At 37.9% G+C, this 20,734-nt stretch overlaps 1 protein-coding gene across 4 annotated transcripts; it reads right to left on the minus strand.

Annotated features, from left to right (window-relative positions):
- Positions 1 to 7,224: 7,224 nt before the first annotated feature.
- On the minus strand, positions 7,225 to 19,393 carry scaf11 (SR-related CTD-associated factor 11). 4 transcript variants are annotated; one of them, XM_051890978.1, is made up of 16 exons: positions 19,183 to 19,377; positions 18,943 to 19,074; positions 18,768 to 18,828; positions 18,466 to 18,611; positions 15,850 to 15,927; positions 15,682 to 15,761; positions 15,529 to 15,599; positions 14,080 to 14,114; positions 13,889 to 13,989; positions 13,176 to 13,292; positions 12,792 to 12,865; positions 10,386 to 12,641; positions 9,134 to 9,459; positions 8,744 to 8,917; positions 8,532 to 8,651; positions 7,225 to 8,032 (listed from the first exon to the last, which is right to left on the minus strand). In XM_051890978.1, exons 3-16 carry the CDS (start codon positions 18,787 to 18,789, stop codon positions 7,922 to 7,924), a joined length of 3,711 nt encoding a protein of 1,236 aa, XP_051746938.1. In that variant the 5' UTR covers positions 18,790 to 18,828; positions 18,943 to 19,074; positions 19,183 to 19,377; the 3' UTR covers positions 7,225 to 7,921. The 4 variants fall into 4 exon arrangements, with proteins under 4 accessions (XP_051746938.1, XP_051746940.1, XP_051746941.1 ...); XM_051890980.1 differs by lacking the exon at positions 18,943 to 19,074 and having other exon boundaries at positions 8,744 to 8,914; positions 19,183 to 19,393; XM_051890981.1 differs by lacking the exon at positions 18,943 to 19,074 and having other exon boundaries at positions 13,889 to 13,950; positions 19,183 to 19,392.
- Between the last annotated feature and the right edge of the window lie 1,341 nt (positions 19,394 to 20,734).

Here is a 20,734-nt window from a genome sequence, read left to right on the forward strand (position 1 = left end):
ATGTGCAATGTTGCGGATACAGTATCAAAGCTCAAGGTTATCCCATTGTTGCTGAAGGAATGAGGCACGAGTCTGGGAAACACGTAAGTTCAGAAAGATTGAATGTGATTATCGTAAAGTGAACGGACAAAGAACGCAAAGACGATAAAATGGCGCTGCTGCTTGTTTATATACCTGTCACGTGATGCGGTTAATCGCTGGCAGGTGCGCGTGATTACGCCGCTTCGGTATCGACACTTCCGTGTTTGTTTCTGACAATTATTTTTATTAATTTCAACTCATTTTCCACATTTGATTATTTGTCTTTGGTTGGGCTGTGTAACTAATAAGATTAAAATATTAAAAAAAAAAAAAACAACTTAAAAGATTATTATTTAAGGTAACTCTTATTTTGTTTTATCGAAATATTTTAATAAATTATTTAAAAAAACAAAACGTGCGCTTGTAATCGTTAATTAAAAACATTACCCTGCTACCGCACAGATTAATTTATAATATATAAATTTGAATCGATAGAAAATCATTTAATGTCAGGTTTTCCTCTGACTCGAGATACCGCCGTACAGGAAAATAACAGCAATGTAATTCACAGAATTCACCACAAGAGGGCGTTCAGGGTCGAATTTTTAAATCTAGGCTACATTACATATATAATGATATTTTATTAATATTTTGCTGCACGTTCATAAATAAATTAACTGTATTTAATCAATGAAAAATAATTTAATGCATAGAATTTATAACTGCAGAAGGTGGCAGCAATGTAATTCACACAGTTCACCACAGGAGAACATTTAAACTCGAAATTAAAATACATATAAAAATATATTTCTATTAAATAAAGGGAGTAATTTGACAAATGTTTTGCTGATTCACACGGTAATGATCAATTTATTCAATATTAATCGATTAAAATAAATTTAATTCAAGATTTTCCTCTGACTCGAGTTATAGGCCTGTTGAAATAATTAACAGCAGTGTAATTCACACAAGTTTCACACAAGTTCAATTGACTTGCCTTTTTAAAAATGTATTTATTTTATCAAAATATGAGACAGAACTACAATATACTGCGACTGACACAGTTCACGCAAGGACTTTTATCATTTTTTCCCCTAACAATATATTTCCTTTGAAAATACATGTTTGTCAGATGTTTTGATTAGTTTTGTTTAAAATATTTTAATGCGTAGAATTTATAACTGCAGAAGGTAGCACCAATGTAATTCACACAATTCACCACAGGAGGGCGCTCGGTTAAGTTCTTTTGACTGGCATTTTATCAAATCATGAGATAAAACACAACAATTTAAGAGAAATATGCCTTTCATACAAAGAATATTTTTGTGAAAAATAATATTAAATAACTTTTTTTCACTTTTTTCTAATTTTTTTTCCAATAAAAAAAAGGTTTTGCTGCTATACAGAGTAATCAATAATACAGTTCAGTTAATACTACAATTCAGACTAGAATTTAAAATTTATATTACAGATATAAGAATATATTTCTACTAAACAAAATAGGCAATTTGCCAAATGTTTTAATGCTACACTTATAATCCGTTTATAAAAATATATTAAATTATTGCAATAAATCATTGCATTTAATTGAATGTTTTCTTTTGGTGTTATTCATACAACTGGCCACAGGAGGGCGTTCAGGCTCGGATTTTTAAATCTATATTAGTACTGATGTAAGAATATATGGCAGATGTATTTTTACTGCACAGGATCATCAAAAATGTATTAATTAACATTAAGTCAATGCAAGATAATTTAGTGCAAGGTTTTCCTCTGACTCGTTTGCCGTAGAAATAAGTTGGAGATTGTGATGCACACAATTCACCACAGGAGGGCGCTTTTTTCTCTAAAATATGTTATTTTAACAAATCGGGAGATACACGCAGTAATACACAAGAGAATGATACAAATTACACAATGATTTTGTCAATTTTCCCCCTCAGTATATAGTTATATATATGTTTATAATCATTTTTTTAATCAAGATTATTGTAGAATCAGTGTAATTTACACAATTCACCACAGGAGGGCGCTCGGTTAAGTTCTTTTGACTTAAGCTCTTTTAAAATATATTTTATAAAGATATTTTCACAATAATAGGAACATTTTCATGGCTTCGATTAATCAATCATTTATAAAAATAAAAAATAATAATAATAATAATAATTTCAATAAATGCAAAAGAATTTAATGCAAGGTTTTCCTATTTACCACAGGAGGGCGCTTAAACTCGAAATTAAAATACAGGTGTAAAATATATATTTCTACTAAATAAAGCAGTGTAATTCACACACGGTTAAGTTCAATTGACTTGCCTTTTTAAAAATGTATTATTTATTTATTTTAACAAAATATGAGACAGAACAACAATATACAGCGACTGATACAGTTCACGCAAGGACTTTTATCATTTTTCCCCTAACAATATATTTCTTTAGAAAATACATGTTTGTCAGATGTTTTGTGACCGCACAGGACATTCAGTAAGTTATTAAATCATTTCGAATCAATGTGAAATAATTAATGGAAGATTTTACTCGAGATATAGCCGTAGAAGAAAGTAACAGCAATGTAATTCACACAATTCACCACAGGAGGGCGCATTTTCCTCATTTTCCTGTTATTTTAACAAATAATGAGATATATGCAGTAACACATAAGAGAATCATACAATTTACACAATGATTTTGTCATATTTTCCCCTCAGTTTATAGTCATATGTATGTTTATAATTTTAAATCAAGATTATTGTAGAAGCAGTGTAATTCACACAACTCACCACAGGAGGGCGGTCGGTTACGTTCTTTTGACTGGCAAGTTTTAAATATATATATTTTATAAAGATGTTTTTACAATAATAGGAACGTTTTAATTGCATAGAATAATCAAACATTTATATAAAAAATAAATGTAATTTGAATAAATGCAAAATAGTTTAATGCAAGTTTTTCTCGAGATATTTGAGATATAGCCGAAGAAGTAGCAGCGATGTAATTCACACAGTTCACCACAGGAGGGCGCTTAAACTCGAAATTAAAATACAGGAGTAAAAATATATTTCTACTAAATTAAAGGGGGTAATTTGACAGATTTATTTTAACAAAATATGAGACAGAACACAACAATATACAGCGACTGACACAGTTCACTCAAGGACTTTTATCATTTTTCCCCTAACAATATATTTCCTTTGAAAATACATGTTTGTCAGATGTTTTGCGACCGCACAGGACATTCAGTAAGTTATTAAATCATTTTGAAACAAAGCGAAATAATTGATGGAAGATTTTACTCGAGATACAGCAGTAGAAGAAACTAACAGCAATGTAATTCCCACAATTCACCACAGGAGGGCGTTGAGACTCGGAATTGTAAATGTATGTTACAAATATAAGAATATATTTCTACAAAACATAATTTGTCAGATGCTTCCTGCACATGTTCGTAAGTCACAAAATAAATAGTATTTAATCATTTCAAAATAATTTAATTTAAAATAATTGAATGCGTATAATTTATAACTGCAGAAGATAAAAGCAATGTAATTCACAAAATTCACCACAGGAGGGCGCATTTTCCTCTAAAATATATTAACAAATCGGGAGATACAGAACACAACAATATACAGTGACTGATACAGTTCACGCAAGGACTTTTGTCATTTTCCCCCTAACAATATATTTCCTTTGAAAATACATGTTTGTCAGATGTTTTGTGACCGCACAGGACATTCAGTAAGTTATTAAATCATTTTGAAACAACGTGAAATAATTAATGGAAGATTTTACTCGAGATACAGCAGTAGAAAAAAGCAATGTAATTCACACAATTCACCACAGGAGGGCGTTGAGACTCGGATTTCTAAATGTATATTACAAATATAAGAATACATTTCTACAAAATATAGATAGATTTTTGATGCTGCACAGAATAATCAATAATTTATCGAACTAATCTTAATCGATGCAAAATAATGCAAGGTTTGTATGTGGCTCGAGTTATTGACGACGTAGAAAAAAATTGCATTTGTGTAATTCCTGCAGTTCACCACTGGAGGGCGTTCAGACTTTCATTTTAATGTGTTTTACAGATACAATACGAATGTTGCAGCAGTGTAATTTACAAAATTCACCACAGGAGGGCGTTACTCGAATTTTTATGTGTATATGTATGTATTTATTATTTATTTTTTTCTTGCAGACAAGTCCTCCACTGCAAACTCACATCCAGCTCTGACTCCACTGAACATGAACATGATTAATCCCGAATAAATAATTTGTCAAGCATCATAGTCTCCTTTCTGTTTGTCTGCTCTGACTGAGACTCGTTTCATATATATATATATAATTTTAATTTGGACTTCTTATTTGGTCTTTATTGGTCTGGACCTCAAGACTTGGTGTTTTTTTAAAAAATACTAACATGGTTAGGGTTGTTATCTTCATGGTGGAAAATATCCAATTACAATCCTGGATTGGGGAACAAAATTCCTCCAAAAAACAAGTTATGATTAATGATGATCCAGTGGTTTAGTGGTCTGAGTGCCACTCCTTCCCATGGAAAATCCTAGTTCAGATCTTGCTTTTGCGGTGGAAAATGCTTTAGATTCATTGGTTCGGAATATTTAAGACAAAACTCCCCCTAAACAGAACAGTTCAAGCAAACAACCTCCAGTGGATCATGGTTCAGATCTCACTTTTGTGGTGGTTTAGTTTAGTTTTAATGCTTTGAATGATCCATTGAGACAAAATTGCTTCCCCAAAAACAAGCGTCAAACACACCTGTTCGAGTGGTTCAGCGGTCTGCATGTCAGCGTTTGAGTGTTGGTCCTTCACGTGGAAAGCTCTGGTTCAAATCTCAAATTGTTGTTTGTGAAGAATTTCTTTAGTTTCGTTGGTTCTGAATAATTAAGAAGAAAACTGACACCAAAGCTGGAGCGGTGAAGTCCCGGTGGTTCAGCCGTCTGATCATCACTGCTTCATGTGGAGAATCCCGGTTTGAATCAGTCTTTGTTGTAAAAATGCTTTAGTTTCACCAAATAAAAATGCCCCCCAAAAAAAGAGATTTGAGTGTGAATGCTCCAGTGGTTCAGCGGTCTAAGCATTGCTTCTCCAAGTGGAGAATCCTGGTTTGATCCTCACTCTTGACAGTAAAAAGCTTTAATTTCACTGGTTTTGTCCAAAAAAAAGGATATGCCCCCCAAAAAAGAGGTGCAAGCATGACTTCTCCAGTGGCTCAGTGGTCCAAATGTCGTCCCTTAACGTGGAGAATCATGGTTCGAATCTCAATTCTGAGATGGTAAACTCTTTACTTTCATTGGTTCTGAATGATCAATTGAGACAAAACTCTACCAAAACAGAAAAGCTCAAGGAAAGAAGTGGCTCCGCTGTTTGAGTGTTGCTCCTTGATTTGGAGAATCGCGGTACAAATGTATCTTTTGCGGTGGAAGATGCTGAAGCTCTGGTGGTTCAGCGGTTTGAGTGTTGGTCCTTCACGTGGAAAGCTCTGGTTCGAGTCTCAAACAGTTGTTTGTGAAGAATTTCTTTAGTTTCGTTTGTTCTGAATGATTAAGAAGAAAACTGACACAAAAACCAAAGCTGGTTGTGGACGCTCCAGTGGTTCAGCCATCTAAGTTGCTCTTCCAAGTGAAGAATCTCGGTTGGTGCCTCATGCTTTGCAGTAAAAAGCTTTAATTTTATTGGTTTTTGTCCCAAAAAAAAAGGATATGCCCCCAAAAAAAAGCAGTGGAAGTGTGGATGTGCCAGTGGTTCAGCGGTCTAAGTGTTGTTCTTCTATGTGGAGAATCTCGGTTTGATCCTCTCTCTTTGCAGAGAAAAGCTTTAGTTTCACTGGTTTTGTCCAAAAAAAAAAAAAGATATGCCCCCAAAAAAAAAGAACTGCAAGTGTGGGTGCTCCAGTGGTTCAGTGGTCTGAGTGTTGCTCTTCTATGTGGAGAATCCTGGTTCTATCCTCTCCTTGCAGTAAAAAGCTTTAGTTTCACTGATTTTGTCCCAAAAAAAAAGGATATGCCCCCAAAAAAAAGAAGTGGAAGTGTGGATGTGCCAGGTAGCTCAGTGGTTATGAGCATGATCTCCCTGTCGGGAGGTTCCCGGTTCAAAACCGGCCTGGACACTGAAGCGTGGTTGCGTTGTGGAATGGTCACCCGATCAGGATCTGTGACAGGCTGTGGCAGGAGCGATCAGGTCCTGACAGGAGGACGAGAGAAGGTCGGAAACGAAGGGGGGAGGTAATATCCAGCCGCCTCCCCCTGGGGACTTCTGGGACAATAACCAGCCGCGGTTATCTATTACACCAAGATGTCGACTTATATAAAAAAATATCCAGCCGGGAGACTAAGTCGACAATTTTCCACCCATCTTTTCCGGATAACCTGATGCTCCACCTTGACCAGGACTCCTCCTTCACCTTGCTCCACCATCTGCTCATGCACCCCACCTCATATCCAACTGCTCGTTTTCTGGAGATCTGGCCGGGGTTCGAACCAGCAACCTCTTGAACCATGAGGCAGCGCTCATACAAGTGAGCTACAGATCTCTTGGTTTTAGATGTGCTGGAACTTATATTTCACCTTTTAACCTGCATGTGACCTGTGATATCCCACACCATTTCATGATTTCCCAATATGAGTATAAGTAAATGCGATTAGGTCAGGTTAAGTTGCTAAACCGAAGTCTTTCTGTTGGATGATTGAGAATCACTGATACTGACGGCTCACAGAGGGTTTTCAAACATCTCTGTGGGAAATCATGTTTCAGATCTAGACTAACCACTGCCTAAAACAGGTCAAGAGATCGAGAAGATTCAGTATGAATTGGAGGCAGGGCGAGCTGCATCACTTCTCTGCCATTCACAAATCCTCTTTCGTGGCCTCATGGGCCTCCATTATATGCACACTTAAGAATTTCAACGGTAGTAGGTCATCCAGGTACTTTTTGATTACTCTTTTATGAGTACTGTGAATTTGGATACATACTACTCATAACATACTATTTTTCACTTACTATATACCAGGGAAGTATGTGATTTTGGACACAGCCATTGTCTTTTTGAGAACCATGACTTTCCACCTTTGCATAAGTTAACAAGCCCCTTAATTAAGGTTAACGAGAGTGTACGATGCTCTGAATTGACCCTGTGAAGACTAAAACTGATCTGAACGCAGTAAATCGACACAGGACGGGATTCAGGGAGCTGGTTTATTTCATTGCTTCTGGGAGGGTAAACAGACACAGTGATTGAACTGCTTAAACAGAAGTACAGGACTGATAACCTGATAACAACAAAATCATCTCAGCTCACCAACAAACTACCCGTGTTCTTTCCACGTAAGATTATGATTGAATCACACACACACTCAGACACACACATTCAGCTTCTGCAGGGAATAATAAAGCTAATGCACATGTACTCCAGATTGTTTCAATGCTTCTAAAGGGAAAAGTCTTTATGTTCAGGTCCAAATATTGACTACTGAGAGAGAGAGACAGAGAGAGAGAAAGAGAGAGAGAGAGAGAGAGAGAGAGAGAGAGAGAGAGAGAGAGAGAGAGAGAGAGAGAGAGAGAGAGACAGGACAGGTCCAGTCGTACCACTTGAATCATTTGCCTTAATCATTTGCTTTGCTACTTTAAACTTAGAAGCAAAATGCAATTATAGCAACACCATTACAGACCTTAACCCCCCCCCGCCCCATACACACACACATACACCCATAAGACACAATCCAATAAAGGGCATTTGCACTATATCAAATCCAAATTAAACAAAATATGTCATCTCTAGAAAAATCTTCATTCTTGTATGCAAATGTGTTAAGAACGGCTCCAGTCAGTGACACCGCGGTGGAGGAATTGCACTTGTGCAGTCAGCAGAACAGCGACCCTCAGCTCTTCTCGGATTTGCTTTTGCGGATGCGTTTGTATTTGTCGACGTACGCTTTCACCAGGTTGGCCACTTTGTCTGCATTCACCTCGCCACTCTTACTGTGGCACACCTGAGAGAAAGAGCAAAAGTTGTTTTTTTATTTTTATGTTTTTATTATATTTGATTACATAATAGTAATTATAATATAATACATATTTATATTTATTTATTTTATAGTATTTTTTATTTTATAGTATTTTTTTTCTTTTTATTGTTTATATTATATAAAAAATTTATTAATTTTATTTATTTTTTTATTTAATATAATAAAAACAATATAAAATATATATTAAATATATTAAAAAAGAAAAAAAAATATAATAAAATTAAATAATATAAAATAAAAAAAACCAAATATATATAATTATATAATATAAAAATCAAAACAATAAATGTAATATATTATATTATAATTATTATAATGTAATCATACTAAAAACAAGGCTGGTCACTACATTTTCCATCAACAGTGGCAAGATTTCTCATTTGTTTTCCATGCGGAAAAAAAAAAGTTTAGATTTTAGTGTGAATTATATAACCCTATGAATCGACTAAAAATGTAAACTTACTTTTTCCACAGCTTTGCGTACAATCTCTTTATATTCCTCCTTGTTGATTTCATTCCTCTGATAATATGGCTTAATCGCTGTTTTTACCTCATTGATGGCCCGCTCCTGAATCTGCAATTTCTGCTTGAAAGGGAAAAGTGTATTTTAGGAAGTGTAGTGCAGGATATGGACATTATTAACATGGAGGTGTTTGCATGAACGTGAACACTTGCCTTCTCCTTCTTTGAGCTGTCGGCATGGGCCTTACTGTGAGTGGCGGGTTGGGTGGTGGAGGACGGCTGGGCCGCACTGGCCATCCCAACAGGATGAGGCGGCCCTGCAACTACTTTGGTTGGCATGGGTTTGAAAGAACCTTTGCCTGGTACAGAAAAACTGGGCATCACCTGCTGTAAAAATAATTAGCACATATATAAATGCATTTAAAGGGGAATTCACCAAATTAAACATTAAAATTAAAACCTCGACATTTACAATGTTGCTTAATTTTATATTACCAGCACAATCATCTCGAATATAGTGATTTTTTTTTTATTCCAGCTATTTAAAATAATGACATTTTTATAGATTTAGTTTCACTTATCGAGAATAACCCTGGTGCTCACCTGAGATGGGTGGCTTTCAGGCGGTACCGCGGTGAAGCCGCCCTGTTGCACAGGTGGAGGTGGTGGTGGAGGTGGAGGCAGACCCTGCACGGCTATGGATGGGACCTGTAGGAGCGACCCAGTGGGGTGCAACTGTACTGGCACTGGAGGGGGCAAACTGAACTGAGGAGGAGGCTGCAGACCCATGGCTGGAGGTCTCGGCAGCATATGCCCCATGGGGTAACGAAGGACCCCCATCACACCGAGCTGGTGGGGCATCAGGGTGGGGGGTAGGGCTGGCACTGCCTCGGTTGGCAGGGGCGCATTTGGCTCATTCTGTGGGGGATCTGAAATATGGAAAACAGACATGAGAATAAATGTGACCCAAACATATTAAAGGGGAAATTCACCACTGGCAAAATGGGCTTATAATTAAACTTGGCTGTCTTTGTTAATAGAAATGCAAATATCTTTGAAACTGGAGCTACATGACTAGAGAAAAAGAGCTGTGGCATTATCTTCAATACCCATAATGCATTTTTGAAAATCGGCATACTTATGCTTTAAGGACTAGACTAAAGAAATCACACTGATGCGAAAATGACAAACAACTGTCTGTTAACATGTCTATTCAGATTCAACAGATTTTTTTATTTATTTATTTTTTTTTTATGCCAACCAATAACATTTTTAGCCACATTTTTAACACTTTTAGCCACATGTCCAGAGCTGCTGCAGTTACATAAAACAATGCCTAGGTGGCGCTCATGAACAGAGGATTTTTTTTAAATAAATGATTAAACTGTTAAAGTTTTATGATTTCAATAGATTAGACATTCTTTTTCATTACTAAGGTTTAAATGTAACCATTAAAGGGAACTGAGAAAAATTCAAGCGAAAAAAAACAACAACAACTACATTTCAGTAAAAATAAAAAAAAAAACCCAACAGATTTTAAGGCCCTAATTTAATGTAATTTTTGTTAACCATTTAAAAATTTGTTGTACAAGTTCCATGATTTCAATTACTTGGACATGCTTTTTGATTACTAAAGTTAAAATGGAATCCTGAAAAAAAAAAAAAAAAAAAAACCCAGAATGAGTAAAAAATAAAATGGAATTTGAGAAAGAATAAAATGGATTTCATAGGGCCCTAAATCCATTATCAAAGAGTTGAAGTGCATTTTCATTCAGCCCATCTGCTGTTTTTTACGCATTGGTCTGAACACACAAATCGTATACGAAAATAGTTTTTGTTGGTGATAAAGACAGACCTGCTTGTTTTGGGACACTTGGTACAGCTTGATCCTCCTCTTGTCTGTTCCAGGTATTGTTGCCGCCTCCTCTGTCCCTGCGCGAGTAGTAGTTCTGCACATCAGCGGGAAGAGTTCGCCGCACGGCCCAGCTCGACGCTGACGACCACCCTGAACGATCCATCGCCGTCTCGCCGCCCTCAGACTCTTTTCTCTTTCCTCCGGCTCTGTTTTCGTTGAAGCGACTATAAGAATCTGTGTTATTTGCTGTCCCTGAGAAAGAAGAACGTTGCCTCCAATTATCTGCTGGCTCGCCCTGTTGGCTGGACGACCAGTGTGCTCCTCCTCTACCGCGTCCGGCGTTCCAGCCACCCCGAGACCAGGACTCTGCAGGTGGATCGCCTCTAGCATCAGTGTCCGGCCAGAGGCTCTCCCTCTCTTTCACCCAGTCCGGGTTCTCGCTCCTGCCTCGATCGGGCGACGCCTCATGAAAGCTGCCGTTGTCGGATGAAACAGGATCTCTTGTTGACAAATGCCCAGGTTTTTCCGCATTGTTCCTCCAGTTGGAATTGCGGAAACCTCGTCCGCCACCCCTGCTCCGCCATCCATCCGTGCCCCAAGAATCCCTCTTGCGAGGAGAGTGGCCGCCATGATCAGCGCGTTCCTGAGACGGGCTCCGGCGTCCGGGTCGGTTTCTGTTCCTTGAACGACTACGTCGCCTGTGACTCCGCTCCCTGCTACGACTACGGCTGCGATTCCGCCGGCCCTCCCGCTCTTCCTCTTGCTGATCGCGGCTCCGAGATGTGGATCGGGTTTTGTGGCTACGGTCCCGTGATCGAGACCTTGACCTGCGTGAGCCTTCATTCTTAGACTCCCTGGTAGGCGACCAAGTGGTCGTAGGCGAGTGAAAGCGAGACCTGCGGGATCGTCCCTCCCGCTCCCTCTTGTCCGAGCCTTTCGCTTCCTTACAGCAGTCAATCTTGGGCTCTTGATCGGCCGTCTGAGCCACATTCACAATGGGATCTATTTCAGGTTCAGCAGCATGGGCTTCACTCTCAGATGCAGGAGAATCACACTCCATGGGAATGAGGTCAGTGTTGTCCTGAGGACTCCTTGCATTAGTGTCCTTAGTTTCTGAATTAGCTTTCTCTCCAAGAACAGACGAACCGGCGATCTGATCCTTTTGGAGAGGTGGAAAGCTACTGGATTCCTGCTTGTTGGCATTGTCTTCCGTGGTGTCAGGCTCCGGTTTTAAATCTGCAACCTCTTGGAGAGTTGGAAGGCTACTCGATTCCTGCTTGTCGGAATCATCTTCTGTGGTCTCAGGCTCCGGTTCCAGATCCGCAATCTCTTGGAGAGGTGGAATGCTACTCGATTCCTGCTTGTCTGAATTGTCTTCCGTGGTGTCAGGCTCTGGATTCAGATCCGCAACCTCTTGGAAAGGTGGAAGGCTTATCGATTCCTCCTTGTCGGCATCGTCTTCCGTGGTGTCAGGCTCCGGTTTCAGAACCGCAATCTGGTCCGAAGTGACCGTAGGAGGTTCAGCTGTTGATTCCACTTGCAGAGATGATTCAACATCCTGGGAATCCGATTGAGACTCTTGCAAATCAGCAGAGGAAAGAGATAGGCAATCTTCCTCCACTATTGGTGGAACATTCACCAATTCAACGGAGTCTGCATCACTTGTCTCCACTTCCTCATCCTCCTTATCTTCTGGTGAAAGTTTCTGATTGTCTTCATCTTCAACCATACTCTCAGTTAGCATTTCTTCTACTATTGCCATTTCCTCTTCCTGGTTATTGGCCTCAGTAGGACTCGTCTCATTCTCCACCTCCATCTTGTCCTCCATATCAAATGGGTCATCAATCTGATCAGAACTTGCTTTCTGGTCTGTTTTTTTTTCCTCAGATTCTGTTTCCTCATTGACTCCATCTTCCTCATGATTCCCAACCTCATCATCCTCATGTTTCTCCACCATCGTCTTCTTCGCACGTCCTTTCCTCTTTGCTCCCGACCTCGGATTGTTCCCCTGCTGTCCCCTGCTCGTAGAAGCATGAGTATCGTTTCTGGTTGGTGGTGTAGAAGAGGTGGCGTCCGAATCTGTCGGTTGCGACTGTGCAGCTGAGGAATCCTCTGCCTCAGTGCGATTGTGTCGAGAGGAACGTCTGGTTGCAACAGCCTCTGCTGGCTTCACAGATGTCTTCGACCCAGAACCCCTGGTTCCCTTTCTCTCCTCACCTTTGGGGCAGGTGACGGCACAAACTACGCCATGAGGAACTAAGAAACACAGGAGACAAAACAAGTTTTAACAAATTGTTAACAAAAACATTATTGTTAACTGAAGTTAAAATATAATTGAGGGAAAAAATGAAACTAAAACTAACTAAACTAAAATGAAATAGACGACTCTGTATCAAGTGAACTCACCGGTGTGTTCAGAAAGCAGCAGATTCAGAGAGGCGGAGACAGCTGACAGAAGCAGGTGTGAGTGGAGTAACACCCTAAGTGTCAATAAACAAGGTTCATAACCCAAAATGCACAAAAAAGCAAATAGCAGCTAAATAATACAAATACTACATTTTAGATTTTCATTTACACCCATAAAACAAAGTACTATAATTGGCCAAAATAAATATATGTAGTTTCAAAACAAAAGCCAAATCAGAATAAAGTCGAACTCCCCTAGTAAACAGGAAGAGATCATCTTAACATCATGCGTGCAATGAGATTCGAACCTGGCGGTTTCAGCAGTTCTTGTTGTTTTTGAGTGCATTATTCATCAGATTCTCAGTAAACAGACACGTTCCTCACCTGGGCACACCTGTAGAGAGGACAGGTACAGAGGCAGGAAGCCATCTGCGTTTTCTCTCTAATCTCCTCCACTGAACGCCATCTGGCCCCTCCTCACAAACATCAACAGATCCTGCCCTACAGCGCAAGACAGAAACAACAAACAAAACACTTTAACCTTCTACAAAGTCTTGATGTTGTTTTTGGGCTCTACTAGAACAGATTTTCCTGCTTGACTGTTCATTATTTTCCTCATATTCTCCATTGTTGCAGCTCCTCTCTTCCCAGTCTGTCAGTAATGCTTTGTTTAGTTCCTGTCTCTATGAAGCCCCTCCTTCTGAAAAGCACAATGTGCTCTGATTGGTCAGCTGGAGCAGTGTGTTGTGATTGGTCAAGCGCTTCGAGCGTGTTTTGGAAATGTCCCGCCCCTTACCATAACCACCAGTTTCAACAGACTACTAACTTATTTTGGCCGGTAATTATTGAAATGAGGAATATTGTGTTCGTTCCCGGAAGAAAACTCAAGACTACAATGGAGGCGTTTCAGCGAGTTCAGAAACTGACACTGATATAGAGAATAACTCCCGCTGGAGGGACTTTGCAGATCTTTTTCATGCACAAACAGCAACATTACACACTAAAGAAAGATAATAGGTCCATCCAAGAGACACTGTTCAGTTAAAAAAGAAACAGAAGGCACATGATGTTCTGCCGTCAGGTCAGTGTGCACTTACATGATCTGCGTCAGCGTGCCGAAAGTGGCTCCCTGCTGGCTGGGCAGTGATGGGTGAAAATGCTGAGTGAGCAGAAGAGAGTGGCATGAGTCTCCCCTCACCTGCACACATAAACGCTGCTTAACACCTCCTGTTTTATTCATACGCAATAAATGAGACCAAACGGAGGAATACATTAGTCCAATACTAACCTTTCTGTTTTTATCGATAGATGCATCCGAGTCACCTGGCGGGGAATAAAAGACATTTATTTTGGAAAGCTCTTAAATTGCTAAACATATATCAGTTATATAGAGCTCAACGCCGCAACAAACTATTGAAAAAAAAATCTGAGTAAAAAGCTCTTACACCTCAAACCAGAGCTGCACGATTCTGGATGAATTGAGAATCATGATTTTTTTGTTTGTTTGTTTGATTTGTTTAAAATAGAGATCACAATTCACCCACGACTTGTTTAGACAACTAAACAAAATAACATGTAATTTACTAGAGGTTCTGACAAAATGTTAATTGCTGCAGAATATTTTATTAATTTGAATTTATTTTTAAAAAAATCTGTTTGCTTGAATAATTCAATGACTCACTCATAAAGTCTTAACTTGTTTCACTACTGGATGAATCAGTGTTGAATAAATGATTCAGTGACTCGCTCAAAGACTTCACCTGTTTCTTTCATTACTGGATGAATCAGCGTTGAATGAATGATTCAATGACTCACTCACATTAGGCTTGTTTGAGATGCATTGGCGCAGCGCAGACTGATCGGCGTATGACATTAATGTACCATGAGAGCGATTCAAAAGCATAAGGAGTCGTTTGCTCTCTAATCTCGCGGTATTTTGATGTCATTCACCAATCAGCCTGTGCTGCGCTGATGCATCTCGAACGAGCTTAGAGATTTGTTTCATTACTGGATGAATCAGCATTGAATGAACGATTCAATGACTCATTCATAAAGACTTCACTTGTTTGTTTCATTACTGGATTAATCAGCGTTGAATGAATGATTCAATGACTCAGTCATAAAGACTTCACTAGTTTAATTACTGGACGAATCAGCGTTTTTGAACGAATCTCTTGAATGAACGATTCAATGACAAATACAGTTTTTAACAGTGACTTTTCGCCACCTACTGGTGTAACGATGCAACGGATACAATCTTCATTTGAAGTTACTTTCAAAGGTTGATTTATTCTATTTTTTTAATGGTTAATCATGCAGCTCTACCTCAAACATAATCTAATGCGAGTCGTTTCAACAGGCAATATTCTTGTTTATGCAACTTGATCTCCCGACAACATCTGTGGCAATTTCAACAGGTCTCTAACTTTGTGAAAAAGAAGTGAAAACACTTATATATATATTGTGCAGTACCAGAATAAAACAAAAAAGAATTTTCTTTTGCAACATACACGTTACATATACCAATACTTCAAGATTTCAAGTTGAAATTCACATTAATGGCAATTTATGTTCATGTTTATTCCTAATAAAGCATTAAAGCATATTATTAAGTCCAAAGTACTTTCCGTTCAATCAAGAGAACTTAAGTTGAATTTAACCTGGAAAAAATGTTTCATATTGAAATATAACATAAGCACCTTATGAATAAGTCAAGAATCAATATTTAAGCACATACCTTCTCTGTGGCATTTCTGTTTGGCATTAGCTCTTTTCTCTTGCGTTCTTTCCAGAGTTTCTGTCTCTGCCCTGTTAACGACACAATTAACTATTAAAAAAATCAGATGAACAGCAAAATGAACATATGCAAATGCAGCCACGCAGCACTTACACAGAGACACGGCGCATCCGTTGACCATCCTGACTGCAGCATGCGCGCAGCTCTGACAGTCTGAGCGCCTTCACAGGAAGCTGAAACACAGAGGAGAAGATCGGCTGAGTTTCATCAGGAATCAGAGGCTCTTACAGAGACATACAGGACATCAGGAGGACATCTGACCTTGATGCACTGCTGCGAGGAGCCCTGCAGGTAGATCGCACTGAAGGGTCTGCGGTCCACTGGGCAGGACTGAACCATCTGTAGTCCATCACACACATCATCACACATTACAGTATGCAATATATATTTCCTGGGTAGTATGCAGATCATACAGGCTGTTAAAGCTGTCACTGATCTATAAATATTAGGGGTGTTGCGGTACATGTATTCATCCCGAACCGTGCGGTATGGATGTCACAGATCGGTTCATGGAGTCAGACGATGAATACAGTCAGTTACAGGTAGTGCCACTAGGTAGTGCACACACGTCGACTGCGTCTTTCTGCGCTTATGAACAAAGGAGAATACTTTGAAAGGCTCGCACATTCAACTGTGCGAGAAACGGAGCGGAACGCAGAAAATTAAGTATAGGAGGGTTGGTCTTAAGCTTTGAATGTTTAAATAGTTTGAATAGTTGGACCTAATGCACAAGATTTATTTTTCATTATTCAATGTATCTGTACTTCTATAACACAAGATGCTTTTTAGTTTTGTATCTGATTGTGACCAAATACCTTTTGTTTTTTTATCACCCTGCAAAAAAATATGACCTATGTGTATTCTGTTTAATGCTTAGTGCTTAAAGGGTTAGTTCACCCAAAAATGAAAATAATGTCATTTATTACTCACCCTCATGCCGTTCTACACCCGTAAGACCTTCGTTAATCTTCAGAACGCAAATTAAGATATTTTTGTTGAAATCCGATGGCTCAGTGAGGCCTCCATAGCCAGCAATGACATTTCCTCTCTCAAGATCCATTAATGTACTAAAAACATATTTAAATCAGTTCATGTGAGTACAGTGGTTCAATATTAATATTATAAAGCGATGAGAATATTTTTGGTGCACCAAAAAAACAAAATAACGACTTATATAGCGACGACTTATATAGCGACTTATACAGTGATGGCCAATTTCTGCTTCAAGGAAGCTTTGGAGCGTTATAAATCAGTGTGTCGAATCATGATTCGGATCACGTGTCATACCGCCAAACTGCTGAAATCACGTTACTTTGGCGCTCTGAACCGCTGATTCATAACGCTCCGAAGCTTCCTGAAGCAGTGTTTTGAAATCTGTCATTATTTTGTTTTTTTGGCGCACCAAAAATATTCTCATCGCTTTATAATATTAATATTGAACCACTGTACTCACATGAACTGATTTGAATATGTTTTTAGTACATTAATGGATCTTGAGAGAGGAAATGTCATTGCTGGCTATGCAGGCCTCACTGAGCCATCGGATTTCAACAAAAATATCTTAATTTGCGTTCTGAAGGTTAACAAAGGTCTTACGGGTGTGGAACGGGAGGGTGAGTAATAAATGACATTGTTTTCATTTTTGGGTGAACTAACCCTTTAATACACAAAAGTAGGCTGTACTGTACTAACTAAGGGACTGAATGCTGCTGGGTGGAACAAACTGTGATTCGTACTACAGTCTGTTCAAAATAAATGAAAAGAAACCTAGCATTGTGGATTTGTTCCTTTGTCCGGTGATACTTTAGTTTAGGGTCCAATTTTCACTATTAACTAGTTGCTTATTAGTATGCGTATTACTAGAATACTAGCTGTTTATTAGTACTTATATAAAGCACATATTAATGCCCTATTCTGCATGACCGTATTCTACATCCCATAATCCTACCTTATTAACAACTACCTTACTAAATATTATTAAGCAGTAATTAGGGGTTTATTGAGGCAAAAGTCATAGTTAATTGTGAGACTAAAGTATGACCATTTTTCCTATTGTACAGAAATCGCACCAAAACATGACCCCAAAACCAAGGTACGTACCGAACTGTGACTTCTGTGTACCGTTACACCTTTATATTCACCAAGGCAGCACTTAATTTAAAAATAAAAATAAATAAATAAAATTAAAAATTAACTTTAGATTAAAATAAATAAATTATACAAAAATAGATTTAATGTAAATAAATGCACGAGTGAATACATAAATAAATAAATAATAAAGTATCTAACAGTATAGTACTATAATGAGTAAAAAAAAAAAATTGCGTAACGATGTAAACTTAAGACTTTCAAAATAGTATTTAAACATGTTTCTAGAAATAACTTTTCACACATATGCCACCTTAAACATATGCCACCTTAAAATTTTGCTGCTTAATATTTTTGTGATTTTTTTTAATTCATTTTTAAGGATTCTTTGATAAATAGAAAGTTCAAAAGAACTGCTTTTTTATTTTAAACGGAAATCTTTATAAATTTATCTACATTATCTATATAATCTATCTTCGTAGATTATAAATGTTTTTACTGTCACTTGTGATTAATTTGATGTGTCCTTGCTAAATAAAAATATTTCTTTCTTTCCACTTAAAAAAATAAATAAATCTTTTGAATGGTGCTTAAGAAATGTTTCTTGAGCAGCAAATCAGCATATTAGAATGATTTCTGAGCGATCATGTGACACTGAAGTCTGGAGTAATGATGCTGAAAATTCAGACCAGTAATTTATGTGTGTATATATATATATATATATATATTATATACACACAGACACACACAAATAGAGTATGTGGAAGTGTTTTATATTCGACAGCTGACCTGAGCCCAGCGGAGGATGCAGGCCGAGCAGTAGACGTGTCTGCAGCAGTCCGGTACGGCTCTATCCGTCCGTCTGGGACGGTTCAGACAGATCGGGCACCGCTGATCCTCCTCATCCTCCAAACTTCCCTCTGAGTTCTGCCCACCTGAAAAATCACAAACTAAATTTTATTAAAAAGCTTCTACAAAATGCAACCACAATAAAACATGCAGTGCATTCCAGTCAAATTCAACAACTCAGTCCATAAGCCCTGTTCACTTTAGTGTGTGTGTGAAGTAGATGAGCATAAAGCCCCACTCACCCTTTCCTGGCCCCTCTTGCATCTTTGGCTCCGGGTCACAGCAGCTCCGAGCCCTGATTTACTATACCAACACATTTAAAGAAGAAACATAATAAAGTACAATTCAGATACATGAACATCATCATAATGACAGCGTAACTCTGTCACTGTGTCTTTATTTGCTCTGTTTATTTACTCCCTCTCTCGGTCTCAGCACAGCTGAAGTTTGAGTTGTTCATTAGCAGTCTTTAGAGATAACAGAGGCCTTTAGAGCGTGTTATACTCATTTAAATCCGTCCCACATGAATAATCCGTAAGAATAACACACCTAGACACATACAGAGATGTTTACATGTCCCGTTTATAAGTTCAGACTCTTGTTTATCAGTGTGACGCGGCTAGCTGTGTTAGCATCTGCTGTCATTAGCGCACTCACCTCCGCGCACGTCGCTCCACGGGCTTCAGATCATATAATAGCACGCAGGACGGTCCTTAGCGCAAAAACATACACTTTTCGTGCACTTTCATGAGCACTTGAGCTCGTATTTCCGATAGATTTAAAGGCGCCCGGCCACATGTGGGTCAGAGACTGCAGTTCCGCCTCTTCACCGCTGTGGGGCGCTGCGACGGGGCATGATGGGAGACTCACCGCGTCATCACGTAGGGTTTAAGGTTCGCGGAAGTAAAATTCAGTAGAACGGCGGATGCTGAACGTTATTCTGAAAAATAAAAAAAATCCACCAGAGGACGCTCCTTTTAAAAGTTTTAGAAACCCGTTTTCAATTAACATTAAACAAAATTATTAAAAACGTCACACACCCACAAAAAAAAAAGAACAAAGACGAATAAAACGAAAAAAATATGGAAGCCAACTTCCGTCAAAAAATAATGCTTTTGTAAATCATAATAATTACATAAAAGTCAAATTTCTGACATACTAAGTCATATATATAAGATGAAAGTCGGAATTGTGACTTTAAAAGCCATACTAATGAGATAAAAAGTCATAATTACGACAAAGACTTTTTAATCTCATCATTATGACTTAGTATGTCAGAACTATGACTTATTATTTCGTAATTTCGACTTTTTATGTCATAATTAAAATTTTAAATTATAAATAGAGCAGATTGGTTCCTTAAACATAAATGACTGAATATCTGACCAATGAGAGATTACGTCGCTGCGCAGTGATCCTCCTCTATGGGGACCATTATTATGTTTATGATGGGGACGTTTAGTTCTTCTTTAGTTTCTTTTCTACCGAATAATCTTTCTAACGTTCGTTGACCTCGAAGCGAGTGTCCGTCATATTAAGAGTGTGATTAAAGAGTAAATGTGATTACTGATGCCAGCTTAAAGTCTTAAGTCTTTCAGTTCGAAAGATTGAGTGATAACACTTTATAATACAAACTATATATCAAAACAGCCAAAATAGCGATTTCGGTTATGTAACGGAAGAACAACTTTCGTGCAGTAGAAAAACGATCCAGCAGAGGGAGACATTGTCTGTAGACGCAAACAGAAGACCCAGTTCTGTTTTCTGTACATTATCACAAATCCTTTGTCAAACTTACACTTATATTTAAAAATGTCTGTTTAAATAAATTCATTTTTAATAATATACATTTTATCATATACATATTATTATGAATACATAATATTAGGTTTCTTTTAAGCCTCATTATGTAACACCACTGACAAAACCACATCATTCAATTAAAAATAAATGTTGTGTTTAATACCCTGAAATATTTATTGTGACCTTCTATTATATATATATATATATATATATATATATATATAGAAAAAAGTCAGCATTTAAAAAAATGAACATTTTTAATAATTTTTTTTTTTTTACATTTACATTTAACTCATTATGTGCAATACCACTGACAAAACATGTCATTAAATGAAAAATAAATGTCATCTTAACTTCCTAAAATGTTTAGTATGACCTTGTATTAAACTAAGAAGATAAATTAATA

This window comes from Ctenopharyngodon idella, chromosome 4, assembly GCF_019924925.1.
Source record: "Ctenopharyngodon idella isolate HZGC_01 chromosome 4, HZGC01, whole genome shotgun sequence".
In the NCBI taxonomy this organism is placed as follows: domain Eukaryota; kingdom Metazoa; phylum Chordata; class Actinopteri; order Cypriniformes; family Xenocyprididae; genus Ctenopharyngodon; species Ctenopharyngodon idella.

Excerpts from the sequence above, each read along its gene's own strand:
- scaf11 (XM_051890977.1), bottom strand. The coding sequence starts at position 18,789 with ATGCAAGAGGGGCCAGGAAAGG. Across the intron at positions 12,866-13,175 it reads CTCTCTACAGGTGTGCCCAG|GGTGTTACTCCACTCACACC; the intron begins GTGAGGAACGTG and ends ATTGACACTTAG. Across the intron at positions 8,918-9,133 it reads CTGAAAGCCACCCATCTCAG|CAGGTGATGCCCAGTTTTTC; the intron begins GTGAGCACCAGG and ends TTATTTTTACAG.